The sequence below is a fragment of the Eriocheir sinensis genome, chromosome 8 (genome assembly GCF_024679095.1).
Source record: "Eriocheir sinensis breed Jianghai 21 chromosome 8, ASM2467909v1, whole genome shotgun sequence".
NCBI classification, from domain to species: Eukaryota; Metazoa; Arthropoda; class Malacostraca; order Decapoda; family Varunidae; genus Eriocheir; species Eriocheir sinensis.
In genome coordinates this window covers 10,967,722-10,989,541 of record NC_066516.1, presented here as the reverse complement: position 1 = coordinate 10,989,541, position 21,820 = coordinate 10,967,722, and the positions used below count along the sequence as shown (strand labels likewise).

General features: G+C 40.5%; 2 protein-coding genes across 12 annotated transcripts in view; one reads left to right on the top strand and one right to left on the bottom strand.

The window, feature by feature from the left end:
* LOC126995503 (sodium/glucose cotransporter 5-like) overlaps nucleotides 1–20,073 on the top strand; it is a 63,927-nt gene extending 43,854 nt beyond the window's left edge. For 4 of the 8 annotated variants that reach the window (XM_050855099.1, XM_050855097.1, XM_050855096.1 and 1 more), the window contains 7 exons: nucleotides 2,718–3,003; nucleotides 3,498–3,666; nucleotides 4,678–4,797; nucleotides 9,828–9,923; nucleotides 11,513–11,624; nucleotides 17,887–17,990; nucleotides 18,614–20,073. In XM_050855099.1, coding sequence (XP_050711056.1) covers nucleotides 2,718–3,003; nucleotides 3,498–3,666; nucleotides 4,678–4,797; nucleotides 9,828–9,923; nucleotides 11,513–11,624; nucleotides 17,887–17,990; nucleotides 18,614–18,829 — 1,103 coding nt within the window. In that variant the 3' untranslated portion in view covers nucleotides 18,830–20,073. Of the gene's footprint in view, nucleotides 1–1,360; nucleotides 1,695–2,220; nucleotides 2,349–2,717; nucleotides 3,004–3,497; nucleotides 3,667–4,677; nucleotides 4,798–9,827; nucleotides 9,924–11,512; nucleotides 11,625–16,660; nucleotides 16,741–17,886; nucleotides 17,991–18,613 lie in introns of those variants that run through there. The other 4 variants (XM_050855101.1, XM_050855102.1, XM_050855098.1 and 1 more) reach the window with 4 other exon arrangements.
* Nucleotides 1–21,820, bottom strand: part of LOC126995504 (uncharacterized) — a 54,576-nt gene that overhangs the window by 11,931 nt on the left and 20,825 nt on the right. For 2 of the 4 annotated variants that reach the window (XR_007750343.1, XR_007750344.1), the window contains one exon: nucleotides 20,301–20,455. Coding sequence is in view for 1 of the 4 variants with exons in the window: in XM_050855104.1 (XP_050711061.1) it covers nucleotides 20,367–20,455 (89 nt within the window). In the remaining 3 variants the exon portion in view is untranslated. Of the gene's footprint in view, nucleotides 1–4,684; nucleotides 4,810–19,186; nucleotides 20,456–21,820 lie in introns of those variants that run through there. The other 2 variants (XR_007750345.1, XM_050855104.1) reach the window with 2 other exon arrangements.

Below are 21,820 nucleotides of genomic sequence, written 5' to 3'. Positions count from 1 at the left end.
ATCACCACAACTTTCATCACTACCCCACATTCATCACCACCAAACTTTCATCACCACCCCACATTCATCACCACCACTTCTTTCATCACCACCACAACTTTCATCACCACCACAACTTTCATCACTACCCCACATTCATCACCACCACAACTTTCATCACTACCCCACATTCATCACCACCACAACTTTCATCACTACCCCACATTCATCATCACCACAACTTTCATCACTTCCCCACATTCATCACCACCACAACTTTCATCACTACCCCATATTCATCACCACCACTTCTTTCATCACCACCACAACTTTCATCACTACCCCACATTCATCACCGCCACAACGTTCATCACCACCTCACATTCATCACCACCACAACTTTCATCACTACCCCACATTCATCATCACCACAACTTTCATCACTTCCCCACATTCATCACCACCACAACTTTCATCACTACCCCACATTCATCACCACCACAACTTTCATCACTAGCCTACCCCACATTCATCACCACCACAACTTTCATCACTACCCCACATTCATCACCACCACAACTTTCATCACTACCCCACATTCATCACCACCACAACTTTCATCACTACCCCACATTCATCACCACCACAACTTTCATCACTACCCCACATTCATCACCACCACAACTTTCATCACTAGCCTACCCCACATTCATCACCACCACAACTTTCATCACTACCCCACATTCATCACCACCACAACTTTCATCACTACCCCACATTCATCACCACCACAACTTTCATCACTAGCCTACCCCACATTCATCATCACCACAACTTTCATCACTATCCCATATTTATCACCACCACAACTTTCATCACTACCCCACATTCATCACCACCACAACTTTCATCACTAGCCTACCCCACATTCATCATCACCACAACTTTCATCACTACCCCATATTTATCACCACCACAACTTTCATCACTACCCCATATTTATCACCACCACAACTTTCATCACTACCCCACATTCATCATCACCACAACTTTCATCACTACCCCATATTTATCACCACCACTTCTTTCATCACCACCACAACTTTCATCACTACCCCATATTCATCACCACCTCATTCCTCACCACCACCATCACCTTCAACACTACCTTCATCATCACTACCAACCTTGAAACCAGCTGGCGAGCTACAGCTGTCTACTACCCGCGCGCCCTCTGCTGCCAGTGAAGAACCCTACCAACGTACACAACATGTTTCCCGCCATTGCCCAATCGCCTCTCCTTGTGGTGACTGTGATTATTCAATGTTTTCTGCCTCACCTTTGGACCACCATCATGCCATTTTTTTTTTTTACTGGTAAGGTTTTTTTCCCCTAGGTTATTAAGTTCGCTATTTGCGCATTCGCCATTTGCGCACTTTCAGACCCCCCATGTGCGCAAATGGTGAGGTTTTACTGTATATCCAATAATTTCTGATTATATTAGATGATTTATAGATGAAAGGTGAGGCATAGAAGGTTGAGATAAGAATTGATTACAGTCAGGCGGACAATAGACACACATTATCGGGTTGTCTTTGTTTAAACTGCTGCCGATCAACATGCGTGTACATATTCGCCGGCTTACCACTGAACTGAACCCTGTGCTTACTGAACTTGTTCAACAAATCCTTGCATATACCACCCTGACCTCAAAAGTTTGTTAAAGTTGAAATTCGTTATATCGAAGTGTGTGAAAGCGAGGGTTTACTGTACATGTTAACCAAATACTTCTGGAGCAACTCTTTTTTTTTCTACTTTGTATTTCCTCTTTGCTATCTTTTTTCACTGAATGAGCTCAAATGGACCGGATTGGCTATACAGGCAGCGCCACATGTGGCCAGTCGGTGAACTGTCAAAGCAGTACTTTCCATAGAACTCAAGTTCTGTACTAGAGTGCGTCTGAGGCTGCCTCCAAGACACAGGGCCTTGGTACCGCCACCGCTCCAAGCCAACGACTGCACATACTTTACTCCTACCCGATTTCCTGACTACTATTTGACATGGAGAAAAACTGAAATCGGGTAGGAGTGAAGTGTGTGCAGTCATCGGCTTGGAGCAATGGCGGCACCATGGCCATGTATCCCGGAGACAGCCTCAGACGCACTCTAGACTATAACTTGAATTCTATGGAAAGGACAACTTTGAGTTGAGTGGCCACATGTGGCGCTGCCTGTATAGCCAATACAGTCCATTTACTGACACCTTTAGTTTTTTTAATGTCTAGCTACACTCTTAGGAGTACTCAGTGAAAGACCCGGCTAGTTCTTGCTGCCGTCACAGATTTCCTTACCTCAATGAATATTATTAGTGTACGTTCCATTATCATAACTTTTTTCGTAAATAGATTACTTGATATTTCTAATGTCTGGTCTCTGGAGAAAACTGGGGAAGATAAACTGGTAACCTACATGTCACATTGGCCCTGTGTGGTGGAATAATGGGTTCATACCCACCACTGGTTCAGTAGCTGAGGTGATGGATGAGTGCTGATACATCTTACAGCTATAGAGTGTATGCCCCTAATGTTACCTTTACTAATGGTATTCATCATAATTTTATTTCAGATAAGGCTGTAGCATCAATATTAAGCAGATACATACAAATTATTTTATTGTTATATTTTTGACAACATACAGTACATTGTTGATAACTTTTTACCTCTCCCTTTTCCTTGGCAGGCATGATCTCTCGCATCCTCTTTCCTGATGAAGTAGGGTGTGTGGACCCAGAGGAATGCTTTAAGTTCTGTGGTTCTCGTGTGTCCTGTTCTAACTCTGCATACCCAAAGCTCGTGTTAGAATACCTTCCAAATGGGATGCGTGGCATTATGCTCTCTGTCATGCTGTCAGCTCTTATGAGTGACTTGACTTCAATATTCAACTCTGCTTCTACAATATTCACCATGGATATCTGGACTCAGATTCGTCCCAAGGCCAAGGGCCGTGAGCAACTTGTGATAGGCAGGTAATTGTCTTTCTAAACAATTGTTGTATTGAGTTTCTGAAGTAATTCTTCTGTCAGTTACTATAATTTAACTTTGGGAGTTTCAAAGTGCATGTACCTCTGTAATCAATCATGCATATCCACTGGACATGGCAATATGTTGCCTTTAATAACTCCACGTACAAATACAGAAATAATCACGCCACCATGGAAGTAGGATTTTAGGCCTGATCAGTAAATTATGACTGAAGCAAAACTCCATACCATCTGTATTTTTGTGAATTGTTCCTATTTTTTAACCACTTTTTTTTTCTCTCGCCTAATTATATTATGATGGCATGATTACCTGCTTGTCAAAAATCGGTGTTGTGACTTAGAACTCGGCAGTAAGATTATAGTTTGGATATTTTCAAGGGTAATGCAGTGTTGAAATGTGGTAATTAATATCACAGTAATGGAAGGCTGAGTGTAATTACTTCCTTTATATCATAATAATTTAGATCATGCATTTCTAGGTGCTTCATCGTACTATTAGTTGTGTTTTCCATCCTGTGGATTCCCATCATCGAGCGAACACAAGGTGGCCAGCTGTTCATCTACATACAAGCTATTTCAGCCTACTTAGCACCCCCTATTGCAGCCACCTACTGTATGGCCATCACCTGGAAGAGGATGAATGAATCTGTGAGTTTAACCACTAAAAAATACTTCATGACTTTTTTTTTTGGTTGGTAATATTAACATGAATATGGTTGTAATAGTAGCTATCTTTTAAGGTATTATTAGTAAAGGGATGAAATTGCTTACACATTGAATATTAAACTCTTCAAATTTGAATTCTGTTCATGGTGTGCAAAGTTGACTGTTTGTTGTTTAAAAGTTGTTAAACATTGTACTTTAAAAGTCAGTGATTTGCAGCAGACTAGCCTAATGCAGGATTAGATAGTTTATTTTTTTTTGCTATTGCTGATGTCAAGTTAAATTTAATTTTCTTCCTAATTTCAACCATACACTTCCTCATGTAAGTCTTAGTGGTCTTGATGGTGAAGTATGCAGTGTTTTAATGATAATTTATCGCTTTTGAAGACACTAGACTGTTTAATAATCAAACTATTCTATTAATGCTGAGTGAAGAAAAAAATTTCATCAGTCTAAAATGTATTCACAAAAAAATCACACCAAGGCATGCCCCTCAAGGGCAGCTTTCCAGCCCTAAGTGCTGTATGTGTGAGGTAGGCACGATCCCTTTCTCCGTTCTATGGTCCTTTATCTTGATCTAATATTTGTGTCAAAAGAAAACATGATGTTATTTATGACCATAATGTGTCGTGTGGGCTGAAAAAGTTGTTAGATATGGGATTATCCCATGTTTGCTCCAACAAAACCTTTTAACAGCTAATGTGACATGCATGATAATGACTGTTTCTGCAGCACTTAGATTATATGATTTAAGAGTTTACTGATTGCTTCAATGAAGCATCAAATTGCTGGGTTGCAATAGCATAGAAGATACTTCTTTAGTCAGTGTTAATTTTCCATCCCATACAAGACAAACTAAATGTTAAAACACTCCAGATATTTCATTTTGATTGGCCAGGAACTGACTAATGAAGAATATAAATTTTCTGTTTATTGATAAGATAACTAGACCATATCTTGAATGTTCCATCCAATCATGATTGCTTGTGTTGACAGGGAGCCTTCTGGGGCTTGATTGCTGGGTTCGTGACTGGAATTGTCCGTATGATTATTGATTTCTATTATGATGAGCCTTCGTGCAACGCAGAAGACACCAGGCCGGTATTCCTCCAGAGAGTAAGTAATAAGCTGTAAGATGAAAAATGTAAAATTTAAAAGTTGCAAATTGAGTCATGACTTGCATGTTGGCAAATTTGCTTAACATTTACAAGCTTTCATTGAAGTACATTTTTTTTTCTTCATATATCTGTGGCACAGTTATTCCTTTGTCACCCCCAGTAACACCCTTCAAGGGAGTGGATGCGACAGAAAAATCCCCATCCATTTCACTCATTGCATAGAGTCCTTTCATCTGGCAGTCCTCCCGCTATTCTTTCATGTATCAGTGTTCATCTTGCAGGTGATTTCTCGCATAAACCCTTATCTTCCAATTTATTTGTCATAAGTGTAAATAAGTTTTCTTACAATCTTTTCTACATGTCACTTCAGGGTACTTTGGATTACCATTTTGGCTATTTCACAATCTAAACCTCACATGGCAGGGTGTTATGAAACCTGTACTTATGCTTTCATAATAACCTGCCATTTTCTTCACTATAACATCTGGCGCCCTGAGCCGTATCTGAGATCGCTGCGCGCACCAAATTTCAAATGTCGCTATTGAATATAACAAGTTTTCAGCCATAAACTCAATACAATCATCATGTATTATATATGAAAACATGCAGAATTAAATGGTGTACATTAAGAAACTTACCATGGCCGGGCCAAAACAGCGCCCCATGCCGTATCCGAGATTGCTGTGCGCGCCAAATTTCAAATGTCGCTATTGAATATAACAAGCTTTCAGCCATAAACTCAACACAATCATCATGCATTATATATGAAAACATGCAGAATTAAATGGTGCACATAAAGAAACTCATTACGGCTGGGCCAAAACAGCGCCCTGCCCCGTATCCAGGATCGCCACGCGCGCCAAATTTCAAATGTTGCTATTGAATATAACAAGTTTTCAGCCATAAACTCAACATAATCATCATGTATTATATATGAAAACATGCGGAATTAAATGGTGCACATAAAGAAGCATAAATTAATTGATAATTTTGAGATGTAAGCATAAATATAAAGATAAAATAACTTATATTGGCTAAAGTGTGCCAGGACGCAGTATGCGCGTCCTTGGATATGGTACGGGACACGCAAGGACGCAGTATACTTGTCCTCGTGTTGAAGGGGTTAATATCACATGGTTGTCTTTCTTCTGTTGTGATAGTCCATATTTTTAAATATGGACTATGGACTATGGAATATTTATTAAAAAAGTATTATTTATGTTTTTGTAATACTGTTACATTGTTTCTTTGGTACTGTTCTCATAACTTGTTCTCCTTGTACTTCTGTTCAATATCTCTCCTTTGATTTTTTCCCAGAGATTGTGCACAGTATTCAAATGTCCTGCACAATCTTCATCTCTATTGAAACACTTATATACACTGTGGAATTGGGTATGCTGGTATGAATGTGATTGGTTCTAGAACTTCATTCATAATGACATGTTTGTTGTAGTAAACATTGAAATACATGCATTTAGCAGTAATTTATTTCAGGTCATTAGCCAAGACCAGTTACCATCCAATATAACCATTTAAGCAGAAGCTATAAAATAAGCTAATATAAATACTATAAGTATAATAGAAAATTAAATTATTTAAGTTATATACAGTATATTTTAATTAAGAATGAGGGTGAGGCTATTTACCAAGCAGTGATTAATGAACAGCATTCTGTATTTGTTGTCACTCTCTCTCTCTCTCTCTCTCTCTCTCTCTCTCTCTCTCTCTCTCTCTCTCTCTCTCTCTCATAAAAATCATAATAATTATTCAATCTCCCAGTCACAAATAAAGGATAATGACAGAGGATATATTGATCTAGTGAAATAATTTTGACATGCTTATTTTTCTGCACTGTAGTAACAAAGAATGAATGGGCTGCAAGGCCAAAAGTAGTTTTTCATACAAGTCCATATATTTTGAGAAATATATCTCAGTACAATTTTATTCACATGTTTTCTTTAATATTTAATATGAGAATTGAGCACCAGAATCTAGATTTTTTTTTTTTTTTTTTACAGCAAAGGAGACTGCTCAAGGGCACACAAAAAAAGAAAACAATAATAAAAAAAACGCACTACTCGCTGCTCCCAAAAAAAATCAAAAGAGGTGGCCGAAAGAAAGGTCAATTTCGGGAGGAGAGGTGTCCTGATACCCTCCTTTTGAAAGAGTTCAAGTCGTAGGCAGGAGGAAATACAGATGAAGGAAGATTGTTCCAGAGTTTACCAGCGTGAGGGATGAAAGAGTGAAGATGCTGGTTAACTCTTGCATAAGGGGTTTGGACAGTATAGGGATGGGCATGAGTAGAAAGTCGTGTGCAGCGGGGCCGCGGGAGGGGGGGAGGCATGCAGTTAGCAAGTTCAGAAGAGCAGTCAGTGTGGAAGTATCGATAGAAGATAGGAAGAGAGGCAACATCGCGGCGGAATTTAAGAGGTAGAAGACTATCAGTAGGAGGAGGAGAGCTGATGAGACGAAGAGCCTTAGACTCCACTCTGTCCAGAAGAGCTGTGTGAGTGAAGCCTTCCCACACGTGAGATGCATACTCCATACGAGAGCGGACAAAGCCCCTGTATATGGATAGCAACTGCGCGGGGAGAAGAACTGGCGGAGACGATACAGAACGCCCAACCTTGAGGAAGCTGATTTAGCGAGAGAGGAGATATGAAGTTCCCAGTTGAGATTTTGAGTTAAGGATAGACCGAGGATGTTTAGTGTTGAAGACGGTGACAGCTGAGTGTTGTCAAAGAATAGGGGATAGGTGTTTGGAAGATTGTGTCGAGTTGATAGGTGGAGAATTTGAGTTTTTGAGGCATTGAAGGACACAAGGTTCCTTCTGCCCCAATCGGAAATGATAGCAAGGTCTGAGGTTAAGTGTTCTGCAGCCTCCAGTCTGGAGTCGTGTACTTCCTGTTGAGAGGGTCTTCTATTGAAAGAAGTTGAATAATGCAGAGTGGAGTCGTCGGCATATGAGTGGACAGGACAGTTTGTTATGGAAAGAAGATCATTGATGAATAACAGGAAGAGAGTGGGTGATAGGACAGAGCCTTGTGGAACGTCACTGTTAATAGGTTTAGGTGAAGAGCAGTGACCGTCTACCACCACAGAGAAAGAACGGCCGGAAAGGAAACTGGAGATAAAGGAACAGAGAGAGGGATAGAATCTGAAAGAGGGCAGTTTAGAAAGCAAAGACTGGTGCCAGACTCTATCGAAGGCTTTCGATATGTCTAGCGCAACAGAGAAAGTTTCACCGAAACGGCTAAGAGAGGATGATCAAGAGTCAGTTAAGAGAGCAAGAAGATCGCCAGTAGAACGCCCCTTGCGGAACCCATACTGGCAATCAGATAGAAGGTTAGAAGTGGAAAGGTGCTTTTTAATCTTCCGGTTAAGGATTGATTCAAAAGCTTTAGATAGAGAGGAAAGTAAAGCTATAGGGCGGTAGTTTGAGGAATTGGAACGGTCACCCTTCTTAGGCACAGGCTGTACAAAGGCATATTTCCAGCAGGAAGGAAAGATAGATGTTGATAGGCAGAGACGAAAGAGTTTGACCAGCCAGGGTGTCAGCACAGAAGCACAGTTTTTAAGGACAATAGGAGGCACTCCATCAGGTCCATAAGCCTTCTGAGAGTTGAGGCCAGAAAGGGCATAGAAAACATCATTTGGAAGAATCTTAATAACAGGCATAAAGGAGTCAGAGGGGGGATGAGTAGGAGGAATATGCCCAGAATCGTCCAGGGTGGAGTTCTTACAGGAAGTTTGAGCGAAGAGTTCAGCTTTAGAGACAGATGAGACGGCAGTGCTGCCGTCAGGGTTAAGGAGAGGAGGGAGAGAGGAAGAGGTGAAATTGGAGGAGATATTTTTGGCTAGATACCAGAAGTCACGGGAAGAATTAGAAGAAGCAAGGTGTTGACATTTTCTATTAATGAAAGAAGTTTTGGTAAGTCGGAGAATAGATTTGGCACGATTCCGGGCTGAAATGTAAAGATCAAAGTTAGTGGGAATTCGAAGGCTCTGGAACCTTCTGTGAGCTGCCTCTCTATCTTTAATAGCACGAGAACAAGCATGATTAAACCAAGGCTTTTTAGCATGAGGAGTAGAGAAAGTACGTGGAATGTATGCCTCCATTCCAGAGACAATCACCTCTGAGATGCGCTGAGCACACACAGAGGGGTCTCTCTCCTGGAAGCAATCATTCCACGGGAAATCGGAAAAGTACATCCTCAGGCCGTCCCACCAAGCTGAAGCAAAATGCCAGAAGCAAATTTAGTGGATTGCATTTGGAAATAGAGTAAACCCTCTGGTATCCGGGTTAATAAAGCCATGGGGGCACCTGGATATGGGAAAAACCTGGATATGGTGTATGTTAAGTCTACGGCTCCGAAAACCCAGCTTTCGCCCACCGCATTTAATAAAAATTATAAATAAACATTTTGATACATATACACACTATATATATATATATATATATATATATATATATATATATATATATATATATATATATATATATATATATATATATATATATATATATATATATATATATATATGATAAATAAATGGCATGGAGGACCATAACAGCAGGCAGGCAGGTAGGTCTCTGCCTCTCTCCAGCTCTCTCTCTGCCTCTGTCTCATTTCTCGATTCTCTCTCTCTCTCTCTCTCTCTCTCTCCACACTGCATGGGCAATTTGAATGACTTTTGGTGGCATGTGACAATTTTTTATTTTATTTTTTAAAAAATCAAATATTTTTAAATCTCCTGGATACGGGCGAGGTCAGACATGGTGCACCCGGATAACTGAGGGTTTACTGTATTATATATCAGAAAAAAAAAAAATAATAATAATAATGAAGAAGGTTTTTACTGGGGGGGGTCCATGTTGGGGACAAAATTCATGTGTAATAAAATAATCTTTGGTGCATACCTAGATGTAAAATGTTATGATTTTGACAAAAACTAGTTTCCCTTTAACTGCATTACTTTTCCTTAACGTTGCTATACAACTTTGCTAACTGAAAACATCTTTTGCAGTTCCATTACATGTATTTTGCAACATTCCTGTTCTGGGTGACAGTGACTGTGGTGGTGGTGGTAACCTTATGCACTCAACCAGATGAGAAATGGAGAGTAAGTGCTCTTACTTTTTGAGATTATCACATATACGTACTAGAATGAATATCCATCTTATAAAAGTTGACCCCACTTACATTGAACCTTTCATAATTTCCTTATTTTAAGCTTCATCCTTCTTTTGAGTTTAAATGTTATCAAGATATTTCAAGAATAACAGGTCAGCATAAAAAAAAATCTGGTTTGAGTATTGTTTAACATAATTCCCCCCAAATTATCCAAATGTATGAGCAGACAGTGCTGTGGTAGTGTTGTTCAGAAAAACTTGGACATGCGAGTGTTCTAAAGCCATCTCTTGTTGCAGTTTAGTAAAATGCATGTTTCATATACACTTCTTGAGCAGGCAAAACACCTTAGAAAAATACATATTATACAGGCAGCTGTGCCTCAGATCAACCCGGTAACAGCTAAGGGCCAAATTTGTGGCTTTACCGGGTACCAGGAACGGGCAAAATTTTTGCCTTGACATAAACCCCCCAAAATAGGGGATGCATAAACTGATCACAAATGCGTTGATATATATTATATAATGATTTGCGTGAGTGATGATTTTTCTCATTAATTTGCTTAGAGGGGCCTTTAACCCCTTCACTACGGCCGGGCCAAAACAACGCCCCGCGCCGTATCCGGGATCGCCGTGCGCGCCAAATTTCAAATGTCGCTATTAAATATAACAAGTTATCAGCCATAAACTCAACATAATCATCATGTATTATATATGAAAACATGCAGAATTAAATGGTGCACATAAAGAAACTCACTATGGTCGGGCCAAAACAGTGCCCTGCGCCATATCCGGGATCGCCACGCGCGCCAAATTTCAAATGTTGCTATTGAATATAACAAGTTTTCAGCAATAAACTCAACATAATCATCATGTATTATATATGAAAACATGCAGAATTAAATGGTGCACATAAAGAAACTCACTACGGCTGGGCCAAAACAACGCCCCGTGCTGTATCCGGGATTGCCGCGCGCGCCAAATTTCAAATGTCGCTATTCAATATAACAAGTTTTCAGCCATAAACTCAACACAATCATTATGTATTATATATGAAAACATGCAGAATTAAATGGTGCACTTAAAGAAACATAAATTAATTGATAATTTTTAGATGAAAGCATAAATATAGAAATAAAATAACTCGTATGTTGGCTAAAGTGAACCAGGATGCAGTATGCGTGTCCTCGGATATGGTACGGGGCACGCAAGGATGCAGTATATGCATCCTTGTGTTGAAGGGGTTAAGAAACATGATCCCCACAGCTACCGAGTTAAGGATCATTCAGTCAATCAAATGATGAGATGTAAAAATTGTTGTGGTATGAAAGGTTTTAGTAACAATAAAAAGACATGATATAAATACAACACTTCTTTAAACCCCTTGCTGAGTTAGTAGGTAACATCTTCAAGGAATCCCTTCATGGTTTTGAACTTAGCAGCACCTTTTTGTGACTTGGGTGCCATACATAGAAATCAGTAAAGGAACATGTTAATGGATGATAAAAAGTATATGAATGGCAGTTATCATACATTTTCTGTTTATGAAAAATCCTAACCAGTTTTTAATTACCTTTCACAGCTCATTAGAACTACCTTCTTCACACGCTATGACAGTAGTGACCGTCAGGATGACATAGAGCTACTTGATAGAGCTCAAGGAGAGCTGTTACCTAGTGCTGCCAATGACAAAGGTACTGTGCCATCATCGCTTAGTTCTTAGTACAGTAGAACATTGATTTAACATGGATCAGTTCAAAGTTTGGGATGCAACCCGAGACCCTAAATAAGGGATTCTGCATATTACTATATTTTATTTTTAATTAATAATATTAGTCATATAATAATGAGCTGCTCTATGTGATAGTAAGGCAAGTCAATAAAAGAAATCTGAGAAACAGGCCTTAAAAAGTCAAGTAAACACAGTAACATGACAAGTGACATCAGCTCAAGTGTGTGGCAGGCAGAAAACTAAGTCCCTTCTGGGCTCTGATTTCTGAGTATAAAAAATTCCCTTGTTCCTCTGGCTCATAAATGTAATGACTCATGTTTAGCGGGATCACAGTGCACCTTCTGAGTTAAGAAGACTATTGTAAAGTAGTCCACTTGGCCTGAGTGGTGTGAGTTGGTGCTGTGTGGTAGTCTTCCTGTCAGTTAAGGTCCATGACTGCCGGCTGTCATTGTAGAATAAATGTCCCTTTTGAGTTGTTTTACTGTTTACAAGTTTTGAGCAGCAGTTACCATATTTGCTGGCCAGCGTCAAAGATGCACTGGCATTGAAGGTACTTCTAATTTTCAAGAAATATATTTTTGGAAAAAACTAAACAAAAAATCTTGACCTTAATCAATTTTACCAAGAAGTTTTGTTGGTTGTTTCCTGACCTGTAGTACATGTCTACCATATGCTACTAGACCAGCACCATATTGTAACATATACACCATACATTACACAAGTATACTGTACTGTAACAACAGCACTATGTGGAAAATAATTTGTTCATTCTGGCAAGTCTTCATTTGACTAGCAGTGCCTGGCTGATGACCAAGACTGACTTGGTAGAGGAAGTGTGTGGTCAAACCTCATTTTACACTGGAATATATGAATGGTTTTACTAAAAAAAAAATTATTACCACACAAACATGACAAACCAGACATATGCCATATGAACAAATGACAGCTGGATTCAGTGACTCCTTCACTAAGGCCAAGAACAACACCAAAACAATAACAATGGCTGCTGTTAGTGTACTTTTGTAGTGACAGGACACTGCCAGGGCAAGTAGGGTCTGCTAGACTGTCACAGCCTTTAAACATTATCTTCTTTTATCTGTACACTTCCCATAGGCCTAGGCTAGGCCTACAGGTATTGGAACATTAAGCATCCAAAAGATGTCCAAAAGTTGCATGCAATTTATATATACAGTACCCTCCCGAGTTTCACGCTTCCTTCGTTCCAAAGGTATAGTGCTAAACTCGAGGACTGCGAAACTCGAGGTATTGAAAACACTGAAAAAGCGCTTATTTGTTCTGACCCGTGGAGAAGCTGACTTTTTTTTTCCTCCTTTACTCCCTTGTTATCTCAAAATATGTACCTTGGAAAAAGGAAGAAAACAGGAAGAGATTGGGTCGTTTTAAAGCCACACGTGAAGCCTTACGATTGGCTGAGCTCTGAAAACACATTTGTGATTCGCTGAGAGTCTGATGACGTCATAGCCAGCACTCACCCAATCAGCAGTCTCACTGCCTTAAGGTGGTGTCACACTGGCCATTTTCCTCTAACCGTTGTGGCTACTGGCAATGCCCGTCCGCCCATCCGGGGGTAATTTGTCGGTTGTCCCTAACCTGGTGTCACACTGGGCCTTTTTCTTCCCACCGCGTTGGCGGCAGCTTGGGCAACCGGCAACTCCAACTTTTCCGGGTGTGCGTCACATACGACCAAGGTCGGTTGCCTGTATCCACATCCACAACGTAAACAAAGCACTTGCCCTGTATCGACATGGCATCGTCTGCTAGAGTAAGGGCTGTAGTGGCTTGTGCTGCCATTACACATGTTATGGACTTGTTGCTGGAGTTAAATGGAAGGAAGAAGCTGTTGTGGGTGTGGTGTGCCTGTGGTTCCTCCGTGCCAGTTCTCATTGTCACCATTGCGCGTTAGCGGCCAACCCACCCATCTAGACTCCGACCACATAAATACGTGGATCGAGTAACAACAAAGACACACACACACCAGATTCATCATGAACCATGGCAGATGTTTCTCACAAACAGAAATGGCTTTGCCATTTCCTAGAGTGTGTTAGAACTTATTTGGTGAGTGGTTCATACAAACCATACATACCCAATGGCAAGAGAGCAGTGTTAAAGACGACTGCTCTCTTCTTGCCAAGAGCTAGGTTTAGTTCAAGTGAGCCACTCACCAAATACGTTCTAACACACTCAAGAAATGGTGAAGTCGTTTCTGTTTGTCAGAAACATCTGCAATGCCTCCTAATGAGTCTGGTGTGTGCGTGCATGTGTGTGTGTGTGTGTGTTGTTATTTGATTCATGTGTTTATGTGATTGAGTCTAGATGGGTGGGTTGGCCACTCATGCGCAGTGGTGACAATGAGAACTGGCATGGAGGAACCACAGGCATGCCACACCCACAACTGCTTCTTCCTTCCATTTAACTGCAGCAACAAGTTCATAACTTGAGTAATGCCATGTTGATACAGGGCAAGCACTTTGTTTACGTTGTGGATGTGGATACGGGCAACTGACCTTGGCCGTGTGTGACGCACACCCGGAAAAGTTGGAGTTGCCTGTTGCCCTAGCTGCTACCAACGTGATGGGAAGAAAAAGGCCCAGCGTGACACCAGCTTACAGATAACAGTTGGACAAAAATGGCCAGTGTGACACCGCCTTAAGGCAGTGAGGCTGCCGAGAGGGTGAGCGTTGGTGATGATGTCATCGGACTCTCAGCGAATCACAAGCGTGTTTTCAGAACTGTCAGCCAATTGTAAGGCAGCCGTCTTCAACTGTGGCTTCAAAACGACTCGTTCTCTCTTCCCGTTTTCTTCCTTTTTCCAAGGTATGTATTTTGAAACTACAGTACCCTCCCGAGTTTCGCACTTGCTTCGTTCCGCAGGTATAGCGCTAAACTTGCGGATCACGAAACTCGGGGTATTGAAAACACTGAACAAGCGCTTATTTGTTCTGGCCCGTGGAGAAGCTGACTTTTTTTTCCCCACTTTACTCCCTTGTTATCTCAAAATACGTACCGTGTAAAAAGGAAGAAAATGTGAAGAGAAAACGGGTTGTTTTGAAGCCGCAGCTGAAGGCGGCTGGCTGCCTTACGATTGGCTGACAGTTCAGAATACACGCTTGTGATTGGATGAGTCAGATGACATCATCGACGGCACTCATCCAATGAGCGGCCTCTAACTATGACGAAACAAATGCCTTGTGAATCTGAAGTCAACGTTGATAGTTAAGTCATCAGTTTGTAGCTTTTACCGCAGGACATTAGCACACATCTCTGTGAATCTCGCCCAAGCACGTGTGAACACGGTCACCCAACCGCTAGTTTCTCGAGAATTTTGCACAGAGATTCAAAGTTGGCTCCATTTCGTGGGAAACTCATCGAAATTCTAGTCAGAAACTCAGTCACCAGCATATTGGTTATTTTCTCGTGAGGTCGGTAAGTTGTGGTCACAAGAAGAAGAAGAGCGTATCAGCTGATCAGTTTAGTAGCTATCCGTGTTTTTTTTGCAGTACCACAATGAGTTCCACGAAGCTTGGAGTAACCAGGTTGAGCAGGTCTTGGTAGCCACTCCATTATCATGTCTTGGTCCTTACTACTATGTTCTCATGGCATTTAATTAACGGTAGCAAGCTGTAACACACTCTCCCTTTGTCTCCAAGCTAACCACTTACGAACCAACAAATGCTTTCTTTTAATTTTTTTCTTTTTCTTCAGCAAACACCACAAAGCAAACTCTGCAACATCTGGATCCATTGTTTGTTTTGCTGTTCAGCTGGTATATCCCAGAATGCAACAGTCCTCTGTGTGACCAAACTTGAGGATAAATTCAAGGCAGAAAATTGTCGGGAGATAATTTTGGTGGGAAATTCCCGAGAAACTAGCTTGTGTGACTGCGCCTTTAAGCTGCTGGTGTCACACTGGGCCTTTGTCCTCCAACTGCATTAGCGATAAGGGCGACCGGCAACTCCAACTTTTCCAGGTGTGCGTCATACATGGCCAAGGTTGGTTGTCCGTATTCATAATGTAAACAAAGCAGTCACCCCGTATCGATTAAATAGTGAACAAAGCAGCTCTGCCAGTCTACTTTATGAGTTTCTTGGTTGGCCATTTTCCACTGCTCCTCACTCCTCAGCCACTGCCGTCGTCTGTTTGTTTACATACAGCTGCGCGGTTGCTCGTACCCCCAACTATTTTCCATCTGTATGGACAACCGACAACTCGCTCCCGGTTGGGCGCACGGGCAACCTCGGTTGCCAATAGCCCTACCGGTTGGAGGAAAACGGCCAGTGTGACACCGCCTTAAGGAATCGCGCGTGACGCTGACGGTAGGTAGACGTAACCCATACATGTCAAAGCAACGCGAAAGTCGGGTCGATAATGCGCAAAAGTCGGGATGGTAAGAATTTTAGATTGAGCACGAAATTCGAGGATCGCAAAACTCGAGAGGGTACTGTACATGGATAGGAGTTCCTCACATCCCCCCTCCAACTCCTCAACTCTGGATTCACTGTTTAATACGTCTCTCTCTCTCTCTCTCTCTCTCTCTCTCTCTCTCTCTCTCTCTCTACATAGCCACAATGTTTGGAGGAAAACATCCAGTGTGATACTACCTTTTAAGGTAGTGTGCATGACGCCGATGGTAAGTAGACGTGACCCGTACATGTCAAAGCAGCGTGAAACTCGGGGTGATTATGCGCGAAAGTCAGGATGGTAAAAATTTAGGACTGACCGTGAAACTCTAGGATCGCGAAACTCGGATAGCGCGAAACTCGGGAGGGTACTGTATATATATATATATATATATATATATATATATATATATATATATATATATATATATATATATATATTATATATATATATATATATTTTTTTTTTAGAAAAAAGTGTATCTTGGATGCCAGCAAGTATGGTAAATTTTATGCCTAGAGATGACTGATAAAGCCAAATATTGAGGCAAAATGGAGCTCTACATTAGTTTTGTAGCAGCAGCTGCTGCTGTCTCTACCTCGGACCCCTCTGGGACCTTGATGCTGACACTGATGTTCATGGCCACCTAGCTCATGGTTCGTAGCATCTTGAGTCGGTGTGGCAACCAACAAGGCAAGACTTTACATAAATAGAGCTGCATGTACCAGCTGTGACTTTCAAGTATATAGAGGAGTGGCGGGTGAGTCGACTCCATGGACAGTCACTGACTCCCTGCCTGCCCCACACTGCACGGCGCCCTTCATCTGCATGAATACCCCACATAACTCATACATTATGTTTATTTTGTGGTATTTTTTAAGCATTGTTCTACCCACTGAACTGTAAGTTATGCAGATATTCTGATAATATTATGCATCACAGTTTTTATGTGGAAAATTTCCTCAACAACTACAACTCATGAGGATATGGTGATAGATTTATAGATCCTAGTCCCTATCTGAACAATGTCAAGTTGAATGATGCAGATGAGGCTAACAACTTTTACAGTGTAATAAAAATTTCCAAAGAACATGAAATCAGTCAATGTCTATAACTTGTAACTAAAGTAGTAACTTTCCTCTATAAAACATAATGTTGGGGGCATTTGCTCTAGCTGTGCATGGCCTTGGTGCTCATCTCCACCTCAATGGCCCTTGAGCCTGTGGTGATAAGAACTCATTACCTGGAGAAATAAGGCAGGTGTGATGTTGGGGTTACCACAGTTTAACCTCCCCAGGTTTCTCCAGGTGCTCGTTTATCTACCAGCCTAAAAAGGAGGATGAACAGCTGGATGGGTTATGTGCCATCTGCCCAGGCTAGGATTCAAACCCAGGCCTGTGGATTCATAGCTTGGCATGGTAACCACTACACTACACTCTGTCTGTTTACACGCTTCTCCCTAGCTATCATCCCTCTGTGCAATGAACAGGACCCTAATTTCCAATAGCATGTAAACACAGCCATGGGGATCTCAGTTTGGCATCCTAGTGACCCCACTGCTGTGAACTGATCCCCTCCTGTTCTTGAATCTTCCATCTTTCTCTTTGTGTGTAAATACTGGCTGATATGGATCATGGCTCAGACTTATTTTTGTTTCACCACTTGGGTATCATTAGCATGTGTTACTAAGTGATATTAGGGATAGTTGTTAGATTATCAATAGACCACAATCAATGACAATCAATGTTACTGTATATATCAATCAATCTGCACCTTCAGTATTGGTTTCATGTTGTGCACAGAAAACAAAAATGAGATGGAAGACACTCTGGTACTCCGACCACCTCCCTGGTATCGAAGGTTTTATAATTGGCTGCTTGGGTTCGACGATTCTGATAAGGCTAAGGTAAGACAGTGTGCTTTGTTGCAGTACATCACTGCTTTCTCAGTACCAAATTTTTTATTTTGGATTTTTTTTTTCACTTGGTGTGAGTATGCATTTGCATCAACATTTATCCTTTATTAGTATTATTTGAAGTATTTTTATTTTAACCAGCAAAGGCATCAAATCAAACATTTGCCAAATGCTGATTTTAATCCATGGGAGGGGTGCCAGTTAGCACAAACAATATCTGCATTGTTTTTGTTGTGTTTTTGCTGGAAAGTTCCAAAGCTTTGTAGTAGTACAGTTTAAGACTTGAGCTGGATGAGCATTGCCTGTCTCAACACAGCTACAATAACAAAGATCATGAAAAGACGGGCAAGTGGCTGGACTGCATCACGGAAACAAACACTGTATTGTAGAGTCAGACTAAGCCCAGTGGTAGTTTTCTCTGTGGAAAATTTGGCTTTCACTTAAGACTTGATTTATTTTTCTCTCATTTCATTCTGAAAATTCAGGCTCTTGGGATAAACTTTTCCCTTTTTCATTTGGACAACTGCAGTTATAGAGTAAAAGTAAACAGTAGTGTACTGAAATTCAATACAGCAAATTATTATTTTCAATGGGCTTTTCTTTTTCCTTAACAGCTACAAGTTATTGCAATGAATGATCACATTGCCCAGCTCACCAACCTTCATCAGGAAAAATGGGAGAATTATCTTCTTAATTTTATGCTGGGGCTGATCCTGCTGGTTATGATGGGTTTGTACTTATACTTTTCAATCAACCCCTTCACTGAAGAAGAGGTTTATGCCATCCAAAGAGCCAAACTGCAAGAGTTAGGCTACTATGATATCTTATAATAGTAAATTTTGTTTCCCTCATTTCCCTTAGGAAGGAGTTCAGCATGTCAACAGTAACTTTTAGATTATGTAGGCAACAGTATTGATGGTCATGATGGCTACCACAGGTATAACAAAGCCATATGTATTTAGCTTCTTGAAATAATCACACACTGAATATGTTTCATGTAAAGTTGACAAAGCCTTGTGATATTAAATTTTCCCATTTAACTTTCATGTGCCAGTAGACACATGACCAAAGACACTGTGTCTAAAGACCTACACTGGTTTATTACTGTAGTTCCTAATTACTTAAAATTGACAAAGTAAGCAATATATTCTACTTGTAAATAGGATATAGATGGAATTATGCAGAAATTAGTTTTCTGTAAATATATTTATCATACATTTAATAGTTTGCAACAATGGAGAGTCATCAGGATCATAGTTGTTACCTGCCTTTCATATGAATAGGTTCGTTCATAATCGTGCTAAAAGAATGTCAATAGGGGCATACGCCTTGCCCAGCCTGTGACACCAAACTCATGGGTTCCTTCATGCAGACCCTTTCCCATCCTATTATCTCATGGACCCATCAAAAATCTATCGACTTGCTCAGCCTTGAACTCTGTATTCATCCCTTTGGCCTCCTCCTTTTGGGATTGTCTCTTACAGAAACAACTCGTTGAGCAGGGTTCTAGCCTGAGTTGTTCACAGACTATGCAAGTAGTAGAATGGGGGGAAACTCATGCCGGATAGGGGATGGGGTATCAGGTGAACAGAATAGTATAAATCTTAAAATGTAAAAATGAAAAGAAAAAATTAAGAAGCTCCACATTGTATACCAGACACTGAACATGGCTGTAGCTGCAAGACTTGGATATGGTGACGGAAGCAGGAATCTCGGCTATAAGAGCATAGAGCCGTAGGGTCAACATATTGATTTTAGTAGGCTCCGGGCTATTATAATTACAAGGAATACTGCAATACCATTGAGGCTTTGCTGATCAATATCACCTGTCTTGAATAGCTCTTAATACATAAAATGTCAAAGTTAAAGAGTGGAGATCCCTAGTGCAACAATATACAGGCAGGGTTTTGTTTGGGTAGAATGCCAGTGAAAGGTAAGAGCTTAGTAGGTGAAAGTATGAGGTTCCTTGTGTATCCTTAGGAGCTGCCACTTGTAGGCTGTCAGGCCTCTTGTAGTCTCCTTATATTCGTATTGATTGATGTGCTTTACTAATAAACTTGAAATATTTTGTAAATTGTTTATCATTTAAACTACACTCCCCAACTTTCCATCTAAGATCTTTCTAATGATAGCTGTGGTACCGACATGAGACAAATATATGTAGTCTGCTATAAGTGATATTGTTTTGCATGCAAAATGGTTTAGTAATGTAATTTACTGTGGATTAGGGATCCCCTACTATAAAAATAATATTAATTAATAATAACATGAGAACATTAGACAACCCTGAGATAATTGCACCTTCAATGCATTATTTAATGCAGTAGCAGTAGAGCAGGTGTTCCTCATGCCCTGCCATGGCTGTGTTTACAGATGTGACCTTGATGGATGAGTTAGTCCCCAAAGGTGAGAACCGGCTGTACACTCAACATCAAGGTACAGTAGCACTGTCTCATCTGTGAGATAAAGACATTTATTTGGTAAGAATACAGTAGTGTCACTTAATATGTGAAAATGTGGGTGATAAAAGACGTTGTATATAAGAAATTAGCATATTAGTTTCCATAAAAACCCACTGCAGGACTTATATAACTCCAGGTTGGATGCCATAGAATACTTAAGCTCAGATTTTACTATTATTTCTGAATGGGGGAGAGGGAACTGGGTGCCCTCCATGGCTTAAAAACTCAAATGTCTCCATCTGACACTAGGCACAACCTTCCCAACTCCTATCACTTATTCTTCAATAATATAGTTCCCTTCACTAAACATTTTTGGTCTACCTTTTGCTCAGTATTTTAACTGGAAGCTTAATATCTCATCTCTTGCTAAATCAGGATACTCAAGGATAGGCATTCTGTATTGCCTCTTAACAGTTTTTTTTCCAAATCCCAGATACTAATCACATATAAGGATGTACTTCCCTGTATGGTGTACACGTGTGTGTGGTTTTACACACAAGTCTTTTGGACAGAGCAGAATCAAAGACTTTAACCTTTATCAGCTTCCATCCTTTTACTGACAGTCTTCTACCTCTTACAATATGCAGCAATGTTGCCTGTCTTTATCTTCTAAAGATATTTTCATGCTAACTGGTCTTCTTAACTTGCTAACTGCATGCATCCACCCCTCCTATGGCCCTGCTGCACATGACCTACTATAGCTCATCCCCATGTTGTCTAAATCCCTTATGCAAGAGTTAACAATCATTCTTTCATCCCTTTCACTGGTAAACTTTGAACCAGCCTTCCTTTTTCTGTACACCTGTCCCCAGTATTTGCGGGGTTAGAGGACATGAACCGCCGTAAATAGGGAATTTCCATGAATGGTGCACTTCCCCAGAATAGCCTCTAGACCCACAAAAAAATCACTGGGAGCAATTTTGCACAAACTGTTCCTAATAAAGCATTTCAGTTACCTAAAAGCAGCATAAACTATCACAAGTAGCATTATTCATCAGTTATACATACTATAGGCTGTATTGCATTTTCTGTAAATTTCTTACAAATATATGGTCACTGAAATCACACTGAACTGTTGTGTCCTCACCATGAAGTCTCCATCATTTTCTTTATCAACTTTAGGTGCTTAACCCGTTCGTGGTCAACCACGTCACCTGACGTGTTAATGTTGTTACTTCCTCTGGTCAACCACGTCATATGACGTTTTATTATTTTTTTTTCCACGTGAATGTAATGCCTCTAGCGGTTTATAATTACGTTTATTGAAGTGTCAGGCATCTTTCCTCAAGTGATGACTTCATGCGCGGCAGTTTTATTGGTTCAGAGCATGCTTATACAATATGGCACGTAGATGTCGAC